At 42.9% G+C, this 21987-nt stretch overlaps 1 protein-coding gene across 1 annotated transcript in view; it reads right to left on the minus strand.

Moving 5' to 3' along the window:
* LOC124615525 (LHFPL tetraspan subfamily member 3 protein) overlaps positions 1 to 21987 on the minus strand; it is a 147812-nt gene that overhangs the window by 17514 nt on the left and 108311 nt on the right. Inside the window, exon 2 of the mRNA XM_047143485.1 lies at positions 1605 to 1853. Coding sequence (XP_046999441.1) covers positions 1605 to 1853 — 249 coding nt within the window. The remainder of the gene's footprint in view (positions 1 to 1604; positions 1854 to 21987) is intronic.

The raw sequence follows: 21987 nt of genomic DNA on the forward strand, positions 1-21987 counted from the left end.
GAAGAAGAATGGGTGGGTAGCTCTGAGGCATGAAGTAGTAAAGGCGGCAGAGGATAAAGTAGGCAAAAAGATAAGGGCTAGTAGAAATTCTGGGTAACAGAAGAAATATTGAATTTAATTGATGAAAGGAGAAAATATAAAAACGCAGTAAATGAAGAAGGCAAAAAGGAATACAAACGTCTCAAAAATGACATCGACAGGAAGTAAAAAATGGCTAAGCAGGGATGGCTACAGGACAAATGTAAGGATGTAGAGGCTTATCTCACTAGGGGTAAGATAAATACTGCCTACAGGAAAATTAAAGATATCTTTGGAGAAAAGAGAACTACTTGTATGAATATCATCTCAGATGGAAAACCAGTTCTAAGCAAAAAAATGGAAAGTAGAAAGGAGGAAGGGTATATAGAGGGTCTATACAAGGACGATGTACTTGAGAGCAATATTATGGAAACTGAAGAGGACGTAGATGAAGATGAAATGGGAGGTGTGATACTGCGTGTAGAGTTTGACAGAGCACTGAAAGACCTGAGTCGAAACAAGACCCCGGGAGTAGACAACATTCCAATAGAACTACTGATAGCCTCTGGATAGCCAGTCACGACAAAGCTCTACCATCTGGTGAGCAAGATGTATGAGACAGGTCTAATACCCTCGGACTTCAAGGAGAATATACTAATTCCGATTCCAAAGAAAACAGGTGTTGAGAGGTGTGAAAATTACAGAACTATCAGTTTAATAAGTCATGGCTGCAAAATACTAAGACGAATTCCTTACAGACGAGTGGAAACATGGTAGAAGCCGACCTCGGGGGAGATCAGTTTGGATTCCGTAGAAATGTTGGAACACGCGGGCGATAATGACCCTACAACTTATCCTAGAAGAAAGATTAAGAAAAGGCATAGCTACGTTTCTAGCATTTGTAGACTTAGAGAAAGCTTTTGACAATGTTGACTGGAATACTCTCTTTCAAATTCTGAAGGTGGCAGGGGTGAAATACAGGGAGCGAAAGGCTATTTACAATTTGTACAGAAACCAGATGGCAGTTATAAGAGTGGAGGGGCATGAAAGGGAAGCAGTGGTTGGGAAGGGAATGAGACAGGGTTGTAGCCTATCCCCGATGTTATTCAATCTGTAAATTGAGCAAGCAGTGAAGGAAACAAAAGAAAAATTCGAAGTAGGTATTAAAATCCATAGAGAAGAAACAAAAACTTTGAGGTTCGCCGGTGACATCGTAATTCTGCGAGAGACAGCAAAGGACTTGGAAGCAGTTGAACGGAATGGACAGTGTCTTGAAAGGAGGGTATAAGATGAACACCAACAAAACCAAAACGAGGATAATGGAATGTAGCCGAATTAAGTCGGGTGATGCTGAGGGAATTAGATTAGAAAATGAGACACTTAAAGTAGTAAAGGAGTTTTGCTATTTGGGGAGCAAAATAACTGATGATGGTCGAAGTAGAGAGGATATAAAATGTAGACTGGCAATGGTAAGGAAAGCGTTTCTGAAGAAGCAAAATTTGTTAACATCGAGTATAGATTTAAGTGTCAGGAAGTCGCTGGACTGAGAATACCCGACGATAAGATGCGAAGTGAAAGGCACGCACCCTTGTAGAGAGAGCCGTTGTTGGCGTAGGCGGGCTCGGGCTGCAGGCGGACGTGTCGCGTGGCGAGGATGAAGGCGAGAGCGGCGAGGATGGCGGCGTCGAGGCAGCCGATGAGCGCGAGCAGGAAGGCCCAGCGCAGGCCGCATGCGCCCAGCTGGTAGAGGCCGGCCGAAGGGCCGCACATGGCTCGCACCTCGGCCGCGTCCCAGCCCGCCGGGAACACCGCCACGCCCGCTCCCAGGCTCACCGCTGCCGACAGCGCCACAAGCGCAAGTTACTACTGGCTGCACTAAAATACACCACTACAAGTAAAAGTGCTGGACTTTTTGCACAATTAATCACAAAACGCAGGATTCAAAATTATTATTTGGAAACATTGTTTTTGTTACAGGACAAAGACAAGGTGGCGCACGAAATGTATTTTGTATTTGAATATAAATATATAACAGGGTGATGCTGAGGGAATTAGATTAGGAAATGAGGCACTTAAAGTAGTAAAGGAGTTTTGCTATTTGGGGAGCAAAATAACTGATGATGGTCGAAGTAGAGAGGATATAAAATGTAGGCTGGCAATGGCAAGGAAAGCGTTTCTGAAGAAGAGAAATTTGTTAACATCCAGTATTGATTTAAGTGTCAGGAAGTCATTTCTGAAAGTATTCATATGGAATGTAGCCATGTTTGGAAGTGAAACATGGACGATAAATAGTTTGGACATGAAGAGAATAGAAGCTTTCGAAATGTGGTGCTACAGAAGAATGCTGAAGATTAGATGGGTAGATCACATAACTAATGAGGAAGTATTGAATAGGATTGGGGAGAAGAGAAGTTTGTGGCACAACTTGACCAGAAGAAGAGATCGGTTGGTAGGACATGTTCTGAGGCATCAAGGGATCACCAATTCAGTATTGGAGGGCAGTGTGGAGGGTAAAAATCGTAGAGGGAGACCAAGAGATGAATACACTAAGCAGATTCAGAAGGATGTAGGTTGCAGTAGGTACTGGGAGATGAAAAAGCTTGCACAGGATAGAGTGGTATGGAGAGCTGCATCAAACCAGTCTCAGGACTGAAGACCACAACAACACAACATAAACTTTATTGTCAATACAATCTGAAAGGAACATATACTACAATGAAGAGCCGTCCATGGAGATTTATTCTGCTCCATTGTTGTTGTTGTTGTTGCTGTTGTGGTCTTCAGTCCTGAGACTGGTTTGATGCAGCTCTCCATGCTACTCTATCCTGTGCAAGCTTCTTCATCTCCCAGTACCTACTGCAGCCTACATCCTTCTGAATCTGCTTAGTGTATTCATCTCTTGGTCTCCCTCTACGATTTTTACCCTCCACACTGCCCTCCAGTACTAAATTGGTGCCGGCCGCGGTGGTCTAGCGGTTCTAGGCGCGCAGTCCGGAACCGCGTGACTGCTACGGTCGCAGGTTCGAATCCTGCCTCGGGCATGGATGTGTGTGATGTCCTTAGGTTAGTTAGGTTTAAGTAGTTCTAAGTTCTAGGGGACTGATGACCACAGATGTTAAGTCCCATAGTGCTCAGAGCCATTTGAACCATTTGAACTAAATTGGTGATCCCTTGATGCCTCAGAACACGTCCTACGAACCGATCCCTTCTTCTAGTCAAGTTGTGCCACAAACTCCTCTTCTCCCCAATTCTATTCAACACCTCATCATTAGTTATGTGATCTACCCATCTATTCTTCAGCATTCTTCTGTAGCACCACATTTCCAAAGCTTCTACTCTCTTCTTGTCTAAACTATTTATCGTCCATGTTTCACTTCCATACATGGCATACAAATACTTTCAGAAACGACTTCCTGACACTTAAATCAATACTCGATGTTAACAAATTTCTCTTCTTCAGGAACGCTATCCTTGCCATTGCCAGTCTACATTTTATATCTCCTCTACTTCGACCATCATTAGTTATTTTGCTCCCCAATTAGCAAAACTCCTTTACTACTTTAAGTGTCTCATTTCCTAATCTAATTCCCTCAGCATCACCCGACTTAATTCGACTACATTTCATTATCCTCGTTTTGCTTTTGTTGTTGCTCATCTTATATAATCCTTTCAAGACACTGTCCACTCCGTTCAACTGCTCTTCCAGGTCCTTTGCTGTCTCTGACAGAATTACAATGTCATCGGCGAACCTCAAAGTTTTTATTTCTTCTCCATGGCTTTTAATACCTACTCCGAATTTTTCTTTTGTTTCCTTCACTGCTTGCTCAATATACAGATTGAGTAACATTGGGGAGAGGCTACAACCCTGTCTCACTCCCTTCCCGACCACTACGTCCGTCGACTCTTATAACTGCCATCTGGTTTCTGTACAAATTGTAAATAGCCTTTCGCTCCCTGTATTTTACCCCTGCCACCTTCAGAATTTGAAAGAGAGTATTCCAGTCAACACTGTCAAAAGCTTTCTCTAAGTCTACAAATGCTAGAAACCTAGGTTTGCCTTTCCTTAATCTTTCTTCTAAGATAAGTCGTAGGGTCAGTATTGCCTCACGTGTTCCAACACTTCTACAGAGTCCAAGATGATCTTCCCCGAGGTCGGCTTCTATCAGTTTTTCCATTCGTCTGTAAAGAATTCGCGTTAGTATTTTGTAGCTGTGGCTTATTAAACTGATAGTTCGGTAATTTTCACATCTGTCAACACCTGCTTTCTTTGGGATTGGAATTATTATATTCTTCTTGAAGTCTGAGGGTATTTCGCCTATCTCATACATCTTGCTCACCAGATGGTAGAGTTTTGTCAGGACTGGCTCTCCCAAGGCTGTCAGTAGTTCTAATGGAATGTTGTCTACTCCTGAGGCCTTGTTTCGACTTAGGTCTTTCATTGCTTTGTCAAACTCTTCACGCAGTATCGTATCTCCCATTTCATCTTCATCTACCTCCTCTTCCATTTCCATAATATTGTCCTCAAGAACATCGCCCCTGTTTAGACCCTCTATATACTCCTTCCACCTTTCTGCTTTCCCTTCTTAGAACTGGGTTTCCATCTGAGCTCTTGATATTAATACAAGTGGTTCTAGTGGTTCTCTTTTCTCCAAAGGTCTCTTTAATTTTCCTGTAGGCAGTATCTATCTTACCCCTCGTGAGATAAGCCTCCATATGTCCACCATTTAGTTTCCTAACTTCCTTCAAACGAACACTGAAGTTAGTGATAACCCTACTGCATATGTCTTCCGTAATTTCACTGCATGCTTGAAGAATAAGTCTTCTGAGCTCCATTAAATCACGTGGACGTTTCGGGAAAATTTTTTCCTTTAGGTACCCCCAAAGAAAAAAGTCACGTGGATTGAGGTCTGGACTACTGGGGGGCCAATTTTGTCCGTCATTGAACCGACCTGGGAACCTGAGTGAAATGATCCGCATGTCGAAATGCTCGTGTAAAAACTCCAACACAGTGTTTGCAGTATGTGGCCTTGCTCCACCTTGCATGAACCACTGCGTGTTGAAGGGCAAGGCAGTAGCAAGAAGCTGTGGAATGAAGCTATTGCGAAGGATGCTCAAATAACGCTTGCTGTTCACAGTTTCTTCAAAGAAAAAGGGTCCAGTAAGTCCGTGACTGGAAATTGCTGCCCACGCTGTAATCCTCGGAGCATAATGTTGTCGTTCATGAAGCACTTGTGGGTTTTCAGTGGCCCAGAAGCGTACAGTTTGTTTGTTGACCACACCGTCTAAATGAAAATGCGCCTCGTCTGAAAATAAAACGTTGTTGAGAGTTTCTTCCCTATCCTCCGCCCACTGAGCAAACAGTAGTCTTTGCTGCTTGTGCTCTTCAGTGAGCTTCTGTGCACAGGTCATCTTGTATGGGTACATACGGAGGTCACTTTTAAGAATGCGTTGAACGGAGCGTCTGGATATTCCCAGTAGCACTGCTGCCTTTCCCGGGACTTCTCTGTACAGCAACTCGTACCGCTTCAATATTCTCCGGCGAACAAACAGGCTTAGGCCGAGGTCGCTTCGCTTCCAATACTGTTCCTTCCTGTACAAATTTATCGTACAACCTGTGGGTGGTCTTCTTGCAAGGGACCCATCGTGTGTTAAACTGCTGTCGAAAACGCCTCTGAGTCACAAGGCTTTTCGTTTCATGACAAAGTAACACAATTGCCGATCGTTGCTGTGTCGTCAGTCTTCCATTGTCAGCCATTGCTGCTTACTAGTCTCATAGCGGCAGTATCGTGAATTGCAAGTCATTTCGTAACTCATTTGTATTTCCAAGCTCTGCTGGTACTGCTGTAGAGATCCTAGCGGGATATCTAATGTGCGTCGTAAATTGTGAAAGAAACAATTGGTAACACATTTCGTGCGCCACCCTGTATCACACTGCACAATAAAACTCCGGAACTCTAGATCTCTTGTTAATCTTGTTGTTGTGGTCTTCAGTCCAGAGGTTGGTTGGATGCCGCTCTCCATGCTACTCTATCCTGAGCAAGCTTCTTCATCTCCGAGGAACTACTGAAACCTACATCCTTGTGAGTCCTCTTCGTATATTCATCTCTTCGTCACCCCCTACGATTTTTTCCCACCACGCTTCCCTCCAGTCCTAAACTGGTGATACCTTGATGCCTCAGAACGTGTCCTAACAAACGATCCCTTCTTCTAGTCAAGCTGTTCCTCTTCTGCCCAATTCTATTTAGTACCTCCTCATAAGTCACGTGATCTACCCATCTAATCCTCATCATTCGTCTGAAGCACCACATTTTGAAAGCTTCTAGTCTCTTCTTGTCTAAACTATTTATCATCCATTTTTCACTTCCATACATGGATACACTTCATACAAATACTTTCAGAAAGGACTTCCTGACGCTTAAACCTATACTCGATGTTAACAAATTTCTCTTCTTCAGTAACGCTTTCCTTGCCATAGGTAGTCTACATTTTATATCCTCCCTGCGTTGACCATCATCAGTTATTTTGCTCCCCAAATAGCAAAACTCATCTACTACTTTCAGTGTCTCATTTCCTAATCCAATTCCCTCAGCATCACCTGATTTAATTCGACTACATTCGACTACTATCCTCGTTTTATTCTTGTTGGTGTTCATCTTATATCGTCCTGCTCTTCCAAGTCCTTTGCTGTCTCTGACAGAACTACAATGTCATCGGTAAATCTCAAAGTTTTTATTTCTTCTCCATGCATTTTAATTCCTACTCCAAATTTTTCTTTGCTTTCCGTTACTGCTTCCTCAGTATACAGATTCAATAACATTGGGGATACGCGACAACAATGTCTCACTCCCCTCTCAATCACTGCTTCCCTTTTGTGGCCCTCGACAAACTGTCATCTGATTTCTGTACAGACCGTAAATAGCCTTTCGCTCCCTGGATTTTACCCCTGCCACCTTCAGAATTTGAAAGAGTATTGAAGTCAACATTGTCAAAAGCTTTCTCCAAGTCCACAAACGCTAGAAACGTAGGTTTGCATTTCCTTAAACTTTCTTCTAAAATAAGTTGTAGGGTCATTATCGCCCGCGTATTCTAACATTTCTACGGAATCCAAACTAATCTTCCCCAAGGTCGGCTTCTACCAGTGTTTCCATTCGTCTGTAAGGAATTCGTGTTAGTATTTTGCAGCCGTGACTTATTAAACTGATAGTTCGGTAATTTTCACACCTGTCAATATCTGCTTTCTTTGGGATTGGAATTATTATATTGTTCTTGAAGTCTGAGGATATTTCACCTGTCTCATACGTCTTGCTCACCAGATGGAAGAGTTTTGTCATGGCTAGCTATCCAGAGGGTATCAGTAGTTCTAATGGAATGTTGTCTACTCCCGGGCGTTGTTTCGACTTAGGTCTTTCAGTGCTCTGTCAAATTCTTCATGCAGTGTCTTACCTTCCATTTCATCTACGTCCTCTTCAATTTCCATAATATTGCTCTCAAGTACATCGTCCTTGTATAGAACCTCTATATACTCCTTCCACCTTTTTGTTTTCCCTTCTTTGATTGGGACTGGTTTTCCATCTGAGCTCATGATATTCATAAAGGTGGTTCTCTTTTCTCCAAAGGTCTCTTCAGTTCTCCTGTAGGCAGTACTGTCTTACCCTTAGTGATATATGCCTCCACATTCTTGCATTTGTCCTCTAGCCATTCCTGCTTAACCATTTTGCATTTCTTGTCGATCTCATTTCTGAGACATTTGTATTCCTTTGCGTCTACTTCATTTACTGCATTTTTATGTCTTCTCCTTACTGTGTGCATTTCAAAATGTCATTTGTTTTCAAAAGAAAAAGTTTATACTAAGAACAATTATTTACAGAATTGTAAATTATGAACATAAATATACCGGTAACCCTACAAAAGAAAATAACACCATATATAAAAAGCTCAGACGTCTGATTACTTTACAAAGAAGTTGATGCGTTAAATATGTAAGTGAGAAAAAGTTCATAATGAAATTTTAAAGTATGTTCGAAGCCGCTACACACCGTTTATATGGGACTCGCAAAACCGGATTTCGTAAACCGATTTCCCAATACCGCTTTTGGGTGGTCATGAAAACACGTCACAATGGATTCTGGAAATCCGCTTCTAATTGCCGGTTTTCCAACTCCGCAACTTATTTTCGCTCCCCCATCAACGCAACCGATTTTGAAGCGTGCTTGGGCTATCAAGTTTCGTTTGCTTTTAAAAATTTTCGGTCAATATGGACGGAGTGACTTTTTGTACAGTGCAGGATAAATAGAAATATTAGACTGAAGAATTAGACCTCTTCTAATTGAACAGAAACGGCAATTGCGCTGACTAAATGTGGAACTGTAACGGCTGTTTTCGCGAAAAACAGTATTCCAAATTCTGTTTTGTCTTTCTAAAGACGTGTGGCATGTAAAAGTAATGTAATTGCTCTCATACGAAACACTTGATATACGAGAGGCATTCAATAATTAGAGAGACAAACTGGTGTAGAAAAGCAACAGTTCACAGAAAAGTTTTGTACTTTCATGCCTTTAGGCTAACATCACTGGGACGAGGTGAGAACAGCTGACGGATAAAAATAGTTTGGTTCATAACCTCAATGTCGAGTTAGTGATGGTGTGTCCGCTTGGAGTTTCCACATTAACTGGATAATGTTCAGTGGCCCACTTTTTGCTTTCTCAAGGTGAAAACCCGTCTAAAATCTTTTCCTTTAATTATTTTACAATATGGTGAAAGCTATATGAACCGCGAAAACTGTGAAAAGTTGGAAGGACACTTCAAAAACGGTGGAACCTCGGGGATAGACGAGTAACGTCCTGGCCGGGTAGTTGGAAGTATCAAATCCTTCGCTTGAAACCCGCACGACCGACGGAATACAGTTAAACATACAGCAAAAACAGTTGCAGTATGTGTTGGCACAGTTCACAACGTTATCAGTAACAACCTCAAGTACAGCAAAACAAGTGCAAGTTGGATCTCGAAGAATTAACGCAACACCGCAAGGAAAAAAGCCTCAAAGCGTGTTTATAGACTTAAAAGAACGCTATGAAAGGGAAGCTGACCCTTTTCTAAGGACGATTTTAACGTGTCATGAAACCTGGGTTAACTCAACGAGGCATTATGTAGGAGCAAAAAATTTGGGCCGGCCGGAGTGGCCGTGCGGTTCTAGGCGCTACAGTCTGGAGCCGGACGACCGCTACGGTCGCAGGTTCGAATCCTGCCTCGGGCATGGATGTGTGTGATGTCCTTAGGTTAGTTAGGTTTAATTAGTTCTAAGTTCTAGGCGACTGATGACCTCAGGAGTTAAGTCGCATAGTGCTCAGAGCCATTTGAACCATTTGAACCAAAAAATTTGGCAACAATGAGGTGGTCAGAGATTTTGTGGGAAAGTGGTTCAAACAAGACTTGCTATGGAGAATGTGAGCTACTGTACGAACTGGGTTAATCATTTGGTAAAATAGATATGTCAATGTTGTCCGTAGATTTTATCCAAGCGGGGGCAAGGTTCTACAATTGTCATTTTTGAAACAGCGGATTCGCTGATATTGAGAATGTACCATGCCCCAAGAATTAAAAGTGACGATAGTCCGTAAAACGTATTGCATCTCAAACGAGGGATAGGGATCAAATGTTATTAGGGTATTGCTATTATACCTAAAGGATAAGATATTCCATTAGTACGTGCAAAGCACATCTTTTTAGATTATTAGGATGCTAATTTTTATTCAACTATCTGAAATTATATTTTGCCCATCATTAAATTGAGGGTATACTGCGAGCTATTCACGAAAAAAAACAATATTTTTGTTGGTATACTGGTCATGTTAAACAGACGTTAATAATTAAGTATTTGAAACAGACAAAAAAGAAATCAAAATTAGCGAGAAGTTCTTGCTGGATAGCAACAAAAATAACGAACCAAAACTTCCATGTTAAATCGCCTCAAAATGCATTAACAGGAAATGAACATTACAAAGTGCTTATTTCACTTTGAAGCCATCTGTAGCAATTTATTTACTTTCAAAACTTCACATTCGACAACGATAATGGATTTATTGTACTATTTTCATGCCTTCCATTATTTAATGTTAATTAGCACAACAAAGTTGAACAGTGTTCAGAAAGTTACATTTTTCGGTTTCTTGGTAAAGTGTAACCTAAGGCCGCCGCCTTCGACAAGGTGAATATGGTGAACTCCCGGAACTATCATCAAATTAACTTTTACAATCGATTTCTTAACATGTTAGCACTGAATCAAGGCAATCCCCATCCCCCCCCCCCACCCCACCCACCGTCTCAGTTTCACGCATTATTGCGTAGCACTGCCCTATTGCTCTGCCGGGTAAGACTGAGTGCAGTCTCAGGCAGCCGCCATGGATTTTACTTCACCACAGACAAATGGTAAGACAGTTATTTCTACAACCACACCTCTCCCGTCGCACTCGAGAATTTTAAATCTGCTGTTTAATAGTAACCCAAACAATCATCGTCAGAAATAGGTGAGAACTTTGTACTGAACAAAAAGTCTATATCGCTGGTTCCAGGAGGGTGTAAGTGGCCCCTCTTGTCGACCATTCGGACGCTTGTTTATACGAGTGTTGGAACTTAAATAGTACCAACTATTTATTCAGAAGCGATACAAAACAGTTATATGTTTGCACCTGCTACTGTCCTTCAAAGTAGTCACCAGCGTTGCGCAGAACCCGTTGCCAGAGATGTGGAAGTCGTAGTATACCGTTAGCAGAGCCTGTTCTGTTGATAGTCCCAGTGGAGCGGTCTACTGCCTGTCGAATCTCGAACAGTTCTGAAGCGAATGCCACGAAGTGGTTCCTTCATCTTCGGAATCAAATCAAAGTCACAAGGACTTAAGTCCGGGGAGTATGGTGGATGGTACAGTACTTCCCAGTCCCATCGACCTAACACAGCAGCCACAGCTTGCGCTGTATGTGCCCGCTCACTGTCGTGAAAAATGATGGGTGGGTTGCGCAGAAAGTGTCGCCGCTTCTTTCGCAAAGCTGGTCGCAGGTGATGCTCCAAAAACGAACAGTAATACTGTGCATTGGCGGTCTGCCGAGGAGTAACGTAATGCGTTAGGATAGCACCATCAGAGTCGCACACGAGAATCACCATAACTTAAGACCGCTCCATTCGTACCATCAACAGAACAAGCTCTGCTAACGGTATACTACGCCTTCCACATCGCTGGCAACGGGTTCTACACAACGCTGGCGACTACTTTGAAGGACAGTAACAGGTGCAAACATGTAACTCTTTTGTATCGGTTGCGAATAAATAGTTGCCACTATTTAAGTTCCAACCCTCTACATGCACTGTAAAGCCTGTGACGCCACTGATCGTGGCTTACCGTTGTTGCACAGCTGTTGCAAGCGTGAACATTTTGCTTCAGTACAGTAGTGTGATTTCATCTAAACCATTAGTGTGAGTAAAATCACACGTTAACTGACCGCTTGCGTTTGGGAGCCAGAATATCATCTGCAGTTCATCACCGCGCCCCGAACATCGTTATAGCAAGTTTATGGCCTCGTGGCACAATATGCAATCATTCAGCCGGAAATTGCCACACCCAAAGAGGAAGAGAGAAGCCATGAAGGACGCATATGGCCAGTAATAGTACACTACTGGCCATTAAAATTGCTACACCAAGAAGAAATGCAGATGATAAACGGCTATTCATTGGACAAATATATTACACTAGAAATGACATGTGATTACATATTCACGCAATTTGGGTGCACAAATCCTGAGAAATCAGTACCCAGAACAACCACCTCTGGCCGTAATAAGGGCCTTGATACGCCTGGGCATTGAGTCAAACAGAGCCTGGATGGTGTTGTACAGGTACAGCTGCCCTTGCAGCTTCAACACGATACCACAGTTCATCAAGAGTACTGACTCAAGAGTGCATTATCCTGCTGAAATGCAGGGTTTCGCAGGGATCGAATGAAGGGTAGAGCCACAAATTGTAACACATCTGAAATGTAACATCCATAGTTCAAAGTGCCGTCAATGCGAACAAGAGGTGACCGAGACATGTAACCAATGGCACCCCATACCATCACGCCGGGTGATACGCCAGTATGGCGATGACGAATACACGCTTCCAATCTGCGTTCACCGCGATGTCGCCAAACACGGATGCGACCATCATGATGCTGTAAACAGAACCTGGATTCATCCGAAAAAATGACGTTTTACCATTCGTGCACCCACGTTCGTCGTTGAGTACACCATCGCAGGCACTCCTATCTGTGATGCAGCGTCAAGGGTAACTGCAGCCATGGTCTCCGAGCTGATAGTCCATGCTGCTGCAAACGTCGTCGAACTGTTCTTGCAGATGGTTGTTGTCTTGCAAACGTCCCCATCTGTTGACTCAGGGATCGAGACGTGGCTGCACGATCCGTTACAGCCATGCGGATAAGATGCCTGTCATCTCGACTGCTAGTGATACGAGGCCGTTGGGATCCAGCACGGCGTACCGTATTACCCTCCTGAACCCACCGATTCCATATTCTGCTAACAGTCATTGGATCTCGACCAACGCGAGCAGCAATGTCGCGATACGATAAACCGCAATCGCGATAGGCTACAATCCGACCTTTATCAAAGTCGGAAACGTGATGGTACGCATTTCTCCTCCTTACACGAGGCATCACAACAACGTTTCATCAGGCATCGCCGGTCAACTGCTGTTTGTGTATGAGAAATCTGTTGGAAACTTTCCTCATGTCAGCACGTTGTAGGAGTCGCCACCGGTGCCAACCTTGTGTGAATGTTCTGAAAAGCTAATCATTTGCATATCACAGCATCTTCTTCCTGTCGGTTAAATTTCGCGTCTGTAGCACGTCATCTTCGTGGTGTAGCAATTTTAATGGCCAGTAGTGTATTAAGATTGTACTCCTCCCCCACGCTCCCCTCTCCTCGAAAGCTGTGCCTGTTGAAGCGCCGCTTCTGGGACGAGGAGGTGCGTCGGGGCCGGATCAAATCGGCATGGAAGATTAACTACGAGGGTCGCCGTGCTGGCTATCCTGAATGAGGTTTTTTGGCGGTTTCCCACATCCCACAAGGTGAATACCGGGATAGTATCCAAGTCCCACTTCAATTACACTTTCGCTCACTTTCACATGAGTAACACCAATCGCAGACAGTTGGAGTACACATACTCCAGGAAGAGCATCCGGACACCCCTTAAACGAGCCATGCCAAATCCGTTCATGTCCATACTGACCCTGCAACGATGCGTGACAAAGACACAAGAAAAAAAGAAGAAGAATATTAAGATCGTAAACAGGTTTAGTACTGTACCCCTTTAGAAACCACAGGATTCATGGTGGCCAAGTTAAGTGTATCACCAGCTTATAAGGTATACGTCCTAACGTTATTTGTACACCACACGGAAGACTTAAGAGCGGCAAATCGCGAACTGTGATTTTTCACCTTCTCCCGGCATAATTCAGCTCACCCGTAAGTCATTGACCAGTCACAAGGTACCGCGTCCACAGCAAAAGCACACAATTTGCACAAAGGTTTCTGAACAGTACGCCCTAACGCTATGAAACCTTCCCCATCATCTTACTCCGCTATCTTTTGCGACCCACACTGTCGCCGTTGTCATTTAGAGAGAGGCTAAGCCACTGAGCTTTAGGTCAGTCATTCATCTACAGATGCTAAAATTCTGTGAGCAAATAACCAATACGTCGTCTACCGCAACATACTCTTCACGCTCCTTGCCATTTACAGGGCAACTATGATTTTGCTTTTGTTAAAGTTTCTTTAATTGACTACTTTCTTCCTAAAGACCGCGATTCGAATCATGATTTCTTTTATCCTCGGGTCCTATTATGTATCGTTCACACAGCGACTCCTCACGGTATAGTGATGGTCGTTATGTTTCTGCTTATCATCGTATTACTCCCACCATTTTTTACCTTTTCGTTACCTCCAGAAATGGGAATATTGATGATTTTCTTAAAATTGGCAACGACATAGATGGTGTTTCATAGTATTTAAAGTTATTTTGGTTACTAAACTTGACATCAGCCGTTTTCTCACAGTGGTCGTCGTCGACTGTAACTCTGATAAATTGACAATAGCAAATATGACACGTTTTAGTGATTTACTTTTGTCATCAGAAAATTTATCTCACGAACGACTAATGCCGTCTTTCTTATTTCGGATCATCACTTCTGTTACACAGAACTGTGTTCCGTAGCTTGTGTATTTAGATACGTTCAAGCTTATTTCTCAGTGAGAATAAGCATTTCTGTTACCAGTGAGATTTTTTTTTTTTTTTTTATTTTTATTTTTGCCGAGATCTTGCAGTAATCACAAAGTGTTTCACGAACTGATTCCCATTTAAAAGTGCTTTAGGATTTGTACTTTTACATTAGGTAGTGTGTTTTCTGATGTGACAAGTTTTTAAATTTTATGTATCAACAGAAGTAAAACACGTATTACGGAATGTAGTCGAATTAATGTAGGCGGTGCTGAGGGAATCAGATTGGGAAATGAGACACTTAAAGTAGTCGATGTATTTCGCTATTTAGGCAACGTAGGAACTGACGATCCCTGAAGTTTTGAGGATATAAAATGGAGACCTGCAGTAGCAAGAACAACGTTCCTAAAAAGGATAAATTTGCTACCGTCGAATATAAATTTAAATGTTAGAGAGCTTTTTCTGATGGTAATTCTCTTGAGTGTAGCCTCGTACGGAAGTGAAACATGGGAGATACACAATTTAGACAAGAAAAGAAAAGAAGCTTTTCAACTGGAGTGCGACTATAAAATGCTGAAGATTAGATGAGTATATCGAATACTAATGAAGAGTTACAGGATCGAACAGGGGGGAGGGGGGGGGGTGGTCGCACAACTTGAGTAAAAGAAGGAACCAGTTTATGGGACACATCCACAACGATTAAGGAATCGTCAGTTTGACAATGAAGGGATATGTATGAGAGAGGGAGAGGGGGGGGGGGGCGTAGAAATTGTAGAGGGAGACCAAGACTCGAATACAGCAAGCCGGTTTAAACGGATGTAGGTTGCAGTAGCTATGCAGAGATGGAGAGTCTTTCACAGAATGACTAGCCCACAGAGCGTAATCAAAACAATTCTCGGAATGAAAACAACACTTGTCTCCGTTTAAAGGAAATGATACAGCTCGCAGGTTGACTAGCCAATCTTGGTATAGTTAACAATTCTGAGAACGGTGTTTATCACAAACCTGTAATTGTCTTGCGATAAAGACGTAAAAAATAAAAACAGTGCGAATAAGTGATTTTTTTGGGTTAAAAAGTAGAGACAGCTGTTGTAACTAACGAAAAATTCGAAGCAGAATTGTTCTTTAACGCCAGTTTTACACGACGACTTACTGGTCAAAATAGACTACTCGAAGTGTGTGCACCTTTCGTGCTTCCGTGTAAATCAGCAGCCAACCAGTACGGGAGTCTGTCTACGACTCCAATGACCTATAGCTGTGCCAAGTGAGGAATTCTAAATTTCCGAGTATGCTATACATCTCGCATGGGCTGAAACAAAGGACTATGATGGATCTGCATTACCAGACATCGGAAGTTAACCGATTCTGGAAGAGCTCACTCCCATTACAGAAATGGAATTGCTGTCTTTGTGTATTCTTAATATTACTGTGGTGTCTGATTTGTTTTCATACACACTGGAAAGTTACACAAGCGTCTGGTATTTTTTTTTTTTTTTTTTTTTTTGCCTATTAATGTTCTCCTACAAGAGAGAGACGAGATATTTGAAACGAGAAAAGTATTTACGTTTTACAGAAAAAGCTTACATTATGCAAAAATATGAGCGTAAATTGATAAACATTTTGTAATGGACATTATTTCAGCAGTGAAAAGTCAGAATTATCTAGGCACTTAGGAAGAAAAGAAGATACAAAGGATATTTAAAGCAAAAAGGTGTTATTTACTGTGTTCTAGATATTGTTTGTTGTGTTTGCACGTATATATTTTATCGAGCAAATAAAAGTATCTGTTCTGAAATGTTTGGATGAAACTTTTTCTATTCGTTCTGCTTTGGTCGTTAATAAACTCTATCATCGTTGTCTGTTACTACATTTTGTTACTATATTTCGATTTTTTTGTAAGAACGCTAGCCCCTCATAAACTCATTTTCACCGTTCGGATGCCAAACTAGACGGCAGACAGCTCTCATAAGCCGGCCGGAGTGACCGAGCGATTCTAGGCGCTACAGTCTAGAGCCGCACGACCGGTACGGTCGCAGGTTCTAATCCTTCCTCGGGCATGGATGTGTGTGATGTCCTTAGGTTAGTTAGGTTTACGTAGTTCTAAGTTCTAGGGGACTGATGACCTCAGAAGTTAAGTCCCATAGTGCTCAAAGCCATTTGAACCATTTTTTGAAGCTCTCATAAGACACGCAGTTTTGGTGCTAGCGTGTAAGTGAAAATGACCACTCGAAACAGATGAGACAGTACAGCAATAAAATACCCGGTGCACTGCTGTAGACTCACTTGTCTCGAGTAGTCAGTTGAAACAAGAAACGTGTATAAGGGACTACCGCAAATAGGCATCCGAGCGATGCAATGCAAGCAAGAACGGCGCACAACCGTTGAGTTGTAATCCTGAAGGGCAGCCTTCGCGAGGAATGCTGTGTATCGGCAGGTGTTGCTGCTGTGGCCTACTGCAGAAGCGGCGCGGGTACCGTTAGAGGCGTGGGCCGAAGGTTGCCTGTCTGCCTCCTGCCCCTTCACACTCTCCTAGGCTGCTGGAAGCTGCCTGCGCTTTTGCAGCTCTGGGTTCCGCGAGTAAACACACAGCTGCACACACATCCTCTCTCTTCTGCACGAGCGACTTCCTCGCTTCAGTCGACTACCCGGGACGAGTGAGACTACGTAGCCGGCCGAAGCGGCCGTGCGGTTAAAGGCGCTGCAGTCTGGAACCGCAAGACCGCTACGGTCGCAGGTTCGAATCCTGCCTCGGGCATGGATGTTTGTGATGTCCTTAGGTTAGTTAGGTTTAACTAGTTCTAAGTTCTAGGGGACTAATGACCTCAGAAGTTGAGTCCCATAGTGCTCAGAGCCATTTGAACCATTTTTTGAGACTACGAGGTGAAATGGGTCTACCTTTCCCTTCGTACCTGAAATTCCCTCCTCATGTCGAATTTCTCTGAAGAGGTCAATTTAGCTCTAATTTTAAACTTTCTGAACTTTATATTGTTATGTCTATGCCCAGTTCCATTAGTAAACTGCCCTTTAAAAATTAGTACAAATGAATTTACTATTTCATATTAAATTTGACATTAATATATTAGCCGATTTATATTAGTAACTAATGGCAGTAAGCCGTTTGTTACTAATTCAACCTTTAAATTTCGTGATATTAATTGTGCAGTCATGATGCACCACAAATTCTTGAAAATTTATCTCCCCCATGTTTCCGAAAATTTACGATATTTATTCGTAAGATTATTTAAAATCATAGCTCTACTTGAGAGCTATCATAGGCACCAATAACAATATTTTATTCAAAATAATTTGTTCATTATTAACTAAAATGTAATTTAAATTGTTATACTGTAAAACGCCCTGAAATTGTATATGAAATTAAGTAAACTCTTACAAATTGCATATCAGAACATGTAGGACAATATGTGGCCCATTTTTTGAAGTAAGTAACGAAAATCATCTGTTGATGTTGTTGTTGTTGTTGTTGTTGTTGTGGTCTTCAGTCCTGAGACTGGTTTGATGCAGCTCTCGATGCTACTCTATCCTGTGCAAGCTTCTTCATCTGCCAGTACATGCTGCAACCTACATCCTTCTGATTCTGCTTAGTGTATTCATCTCTTGGTCTCCCTCTACGACTGTTACCTCCAATACTAAATTGGTGATCCCTTGATGCTTCAGAACATGTCCTACCAACCGATCCCTTCTTCTAGTCAAGTTGTGCCGCAGACTCCTCTTCTCCTCAATTCTAGTCAGTAACTCCTCATTAGTAATGTGATCTACCCATCTAATCTTCAGCATTCTTCTGTTGCACCACATTTCGAAAGCTTCTATTCTCTTCTTGTCCAATTCATCTAATGACTTTTAATTGTGGTTTTGTGCATCTTACATTTAATAATGTATTCAATTGTTTCGTTTTATAAAAGGAAGTGGCACATGAGCTTCGCCGGCAGAGTAAGTAAGTATGTAATAGTAGTCGAAGTAAGGGATAGTCAGTGAGAGAGTCAAGTGAATGAGTCTGCATTATTGCCTTTCGGAAGCTGTTTGTGCGAGACTCTTTCGGAGGCTGTCAGACAATAACATGTGTCTACCATCAATCTATATACCATTCAGTTAGAATACAAAACCAGAAAAATTATAAACACTGTGTTTTACTTAAAAATTAGTACATCAGCAACGACAGACTCTAGACTTTCTGAAGCGACAACCTCCTACGATGCCAAAATTGAGCCTTTTATCATATGGAACAGCAAAGTTATTATGTGAACTTTTATTAACCACGCTTGACATTTTCTAGTTTCCATTCGTCTTTGTATTTGTGAATGGTGGAGAGCCAAATTATTAAGTTGCTCCGATGGTATGATTGGGAATTGGTTCAAATGGCTCTGAGCACTATGGGACTTAACATCTGAGGTCACCAGTCCCTTAGACTTAGAGCTACTTAAACCTAACTAACCATCCCGAGGCAGGATTCGAACGTGCGACAGTAGCAGCAGCGCGGTTCCGGACTGAAGCGCCAAGAACCGCTCGACCACATGGGCCGGCTGATTGAGAATTCACTAGTCCAGTTGTAGATAGCGCGAGAAACTGTATATTTTATTCACACTCAGCGTCGATGGTAATTAAAATGCTTCCCTCCTCCCAAACTTTAAGAGTGGCATTTTAGAGGGATTGCATGAAGTTTTAATTATAAGCGGAAAATTGAAGTTACCCAATTATTTTTTTATATGTACGCACGTACACTCGAAGACGAAGAAAAAACGACGCACCACGAATGAGACGGAAGTCGGTAAATGTGATCTACATGTACAGACAAACAAATGATTACAATTCCAGAAATGGAGGATTTATTCAGGAAGAACTTCACAAACTAAGCAAGTCAATAATAGCTGGACCTCATGCAAGCAGTTAGTCTGCTTGTCATTGATTGAGAGGGATTTCGTGCCGAATTCCGTCCATTTGCCGCTTTACACAGTCAAAATCCCAAGGTGGTTGGAGAACCTTGCCCATAATGGCCGAGAAGTTCTCAATTGGGGAGATATCCGGCAACCTTTCTGGCCAAAGTTCGGTTTGGCAAGCACGAAGAAACTCGCGCCGTGTGCGGGCGGGCATTACCTTGCTGAAATTTAAGCCCAGGATGGCTTGCTATGAAGGGCAACAAAACGGGGCTTAGAATATTGTCGACGTACTGCTGTGCTATAAGGATACCGCGGATGACAAACAAAGAGCTCGTGCTAGAAATGAAATGGCACCCTAGACCATCACTCCTGGCTGTCGAGGCAGTTGGTATCCCACCGCCGACCGGGGCATCTACAGAGACAACCTCAGCCTGGAATCTCAAGGACTGGTGTAAGACTGTCTTCAGTGATGAGTCCCGCTTCGAACTGAATGCCGATGACCAGCGAAGACGTGTTTGGAGACGCCCCGGACAGCGGTGGGATATCAACCTGACTGTCGCCTGCCATACGGCATGACAGCCAGGAGTCGTGGTGCGGGATGCCATTTCGTTTCGTAGCAGGACGCCTTTGGTTGTCATCCGCGGTACCCTTACAGCACGGCGGTACGTCGACGATATTCTACGCCCCGTCTTGTTGCCCCTCATGGCAAACCATTCTAGTATTACATTTCAGCACGGCGAGAGTTTCTATTGCTTACCAAACCCTACCTTTGTCAGCAGCATCGCCAGATCTCTCCCCAATTTAGATCGTCTGGAGAATTATGGGCAAGGCCCTGTAAACCAGTCTGGGATTTTGAGGATCTAACGTGCCAATTGGACAGAATTTAGCAGAACCCCTCAGGAGTCCAAAAATTCTATCAATCAACGCCAAGCCGAATAACTATTTGTATAAGGGCCATAGGTGGACCAACGCGTTATTGACTAGCTCAATTTGTGAAGCTGTCTCGAATAAATCATCCAGTTTTTCTAAAATTGCAACCGATTGTTTGTTTTTTTTTTTTCTTTTTGAGTGTATATGGTTGCAGCACTGGTACATAAGCCAGTGCATTGACAAAGTTGAGTTATAGTACGGTAATTCGATTTCTCCCCAACGCTGCAACGATCCATGCTGATTTGGTGGAAGTTTACGGCAGCAATGCACCGTATCATATGACACAGTCGTTGGGAGGAGCAGACGCTTCTACTGTGGTCAAACAATGCTGAATGACAAAGGACGTAGTAACAGAACATTTCTCTCTAAAGAACTCGGAAACTGAGAAGGAGACCTGTTGCTCAAAGACTAGCATAATACAATCCGGACGATAGCGCAAAAAGTAAAAATTAGTAATGGGTCGGTCTTCCACAACTTGCACGACATTTTAAACGTGACAAAGGGCTCCAAGCGCTGGATTCTGCCAATAATCGCTCTACTCAAAGAGCAGAGAACCGAGGCAACAGCGGAAATTGTACAGCCGTGTCACTTCAGTCTCTGACTTCCTCAGCCCCTCCTAATCATCATGGACGATTGCTAAGTTACTAAGACCTCGAGACAAAAGTTGATTCACCGCCGCCGAAAAAGACGAAGACCCATCCATCATCGGGCAAGATAATTTATTTTTTTTATTTTTTATTTTATTTTTTTTATTTTTTGGGATGGCATGATGTGGTGTTAACAGGTTATGCTCTTAAGGGGACAAACCGTCACAGGAACATACTGCCGAAAACTCCTCAAGAATCAAGAGGTTACGGGTGGCTGTCAAGACCAAGCGCCACGGGGAGCTATAAGAAAGGAAGCTTTCGTTCCGCCACAACCCACCAATTCTTTCTGCATCAAATTCTGCCTTATCAGTGCTGTCAAAGTCTGCCTCACAATCTGCATTCTCCTGACATAGCACTCAGCGACATTCCTCCTCCCTCGAGTGAAAAAACAAGGCAGGCACTTAAAAAATGACGAAGAGAGTTTCAAGGTTCAATGTTTTCTGAACAGTCAAAATTTAGATTTCTGCCACCGAGACTTCCGCCAAGCTAATCGTCGTTGGGAAAATCACGTCGCTATCATGGTCAGAATGGTTCAAATGGCACTAAGAACCATGGGACTTAACATCTGAGGTCATCAGTGCCCTAGACTTAGAACTACTTAAACCTAACTAACCTAAGGACATCACACACATCCCTGCCCGAGGCAGGATTCGAACCTACGACCGTGGCAACCGCGCGGTTCCGGACTGAAGCGCCAAGAACCGCTCGGCCACAACGGCCGGCTGATTGAGAATTCACTAGTCCAATTATAGATAGCGCGAAAAACTGCATATTTTATTCACACTCAGCGTCAGTGGTAATTAAAATGCTTCCCTCCTCCCAAACATTAAGAGTGATAATTATGAATTTGTGACTGCTCCATTCTCCTCCACCCCCTCCCCTTCCTCCCCTTCCGCTCCCCCCCACCGGTTCCATCCCGAACTGCACAACATAGCGCGTTATTCTCGTACTGAAACCAGAATGTCACGAGTGGTTTGTTGTGTTTTCCCGTGACGTTACCAAAATGGCGTATCTGCAGTGAAGTGTCTGTTGTACGATTTGATACCCATATTTTTAGTGAAGGAAGATTCGCATTGGACGTCAACGAAACGTCACGGCTCAATAGTGGTGCGTTCAGCGAAACCGAGGGTATGAGAGACCGTCCGTCTTATGACAAGTCGGAATGTAGTAACAGCATTAATAAACTAACAAAGACGAAGTTTAAACCGCAGAACGGATGGTCTTGATTGAAGTCGTAAGGCAA

This window comes from Schistocerca americana, chromosome 5 (assembly GCF_021461395.2).
Source record: "Schistocerca americana isolate TAMUIC-IGC-003095 chromosome 5, iqSchAmer2.1, whole genome shotgun sequence".
Taxonomy (NCBI): domain Eukaryota; kingdom Metazoa; phylum Arthropoda; class Insecta; order Orthoptera; family Acrididae; genus Schistocerca; species Schistocerca americana.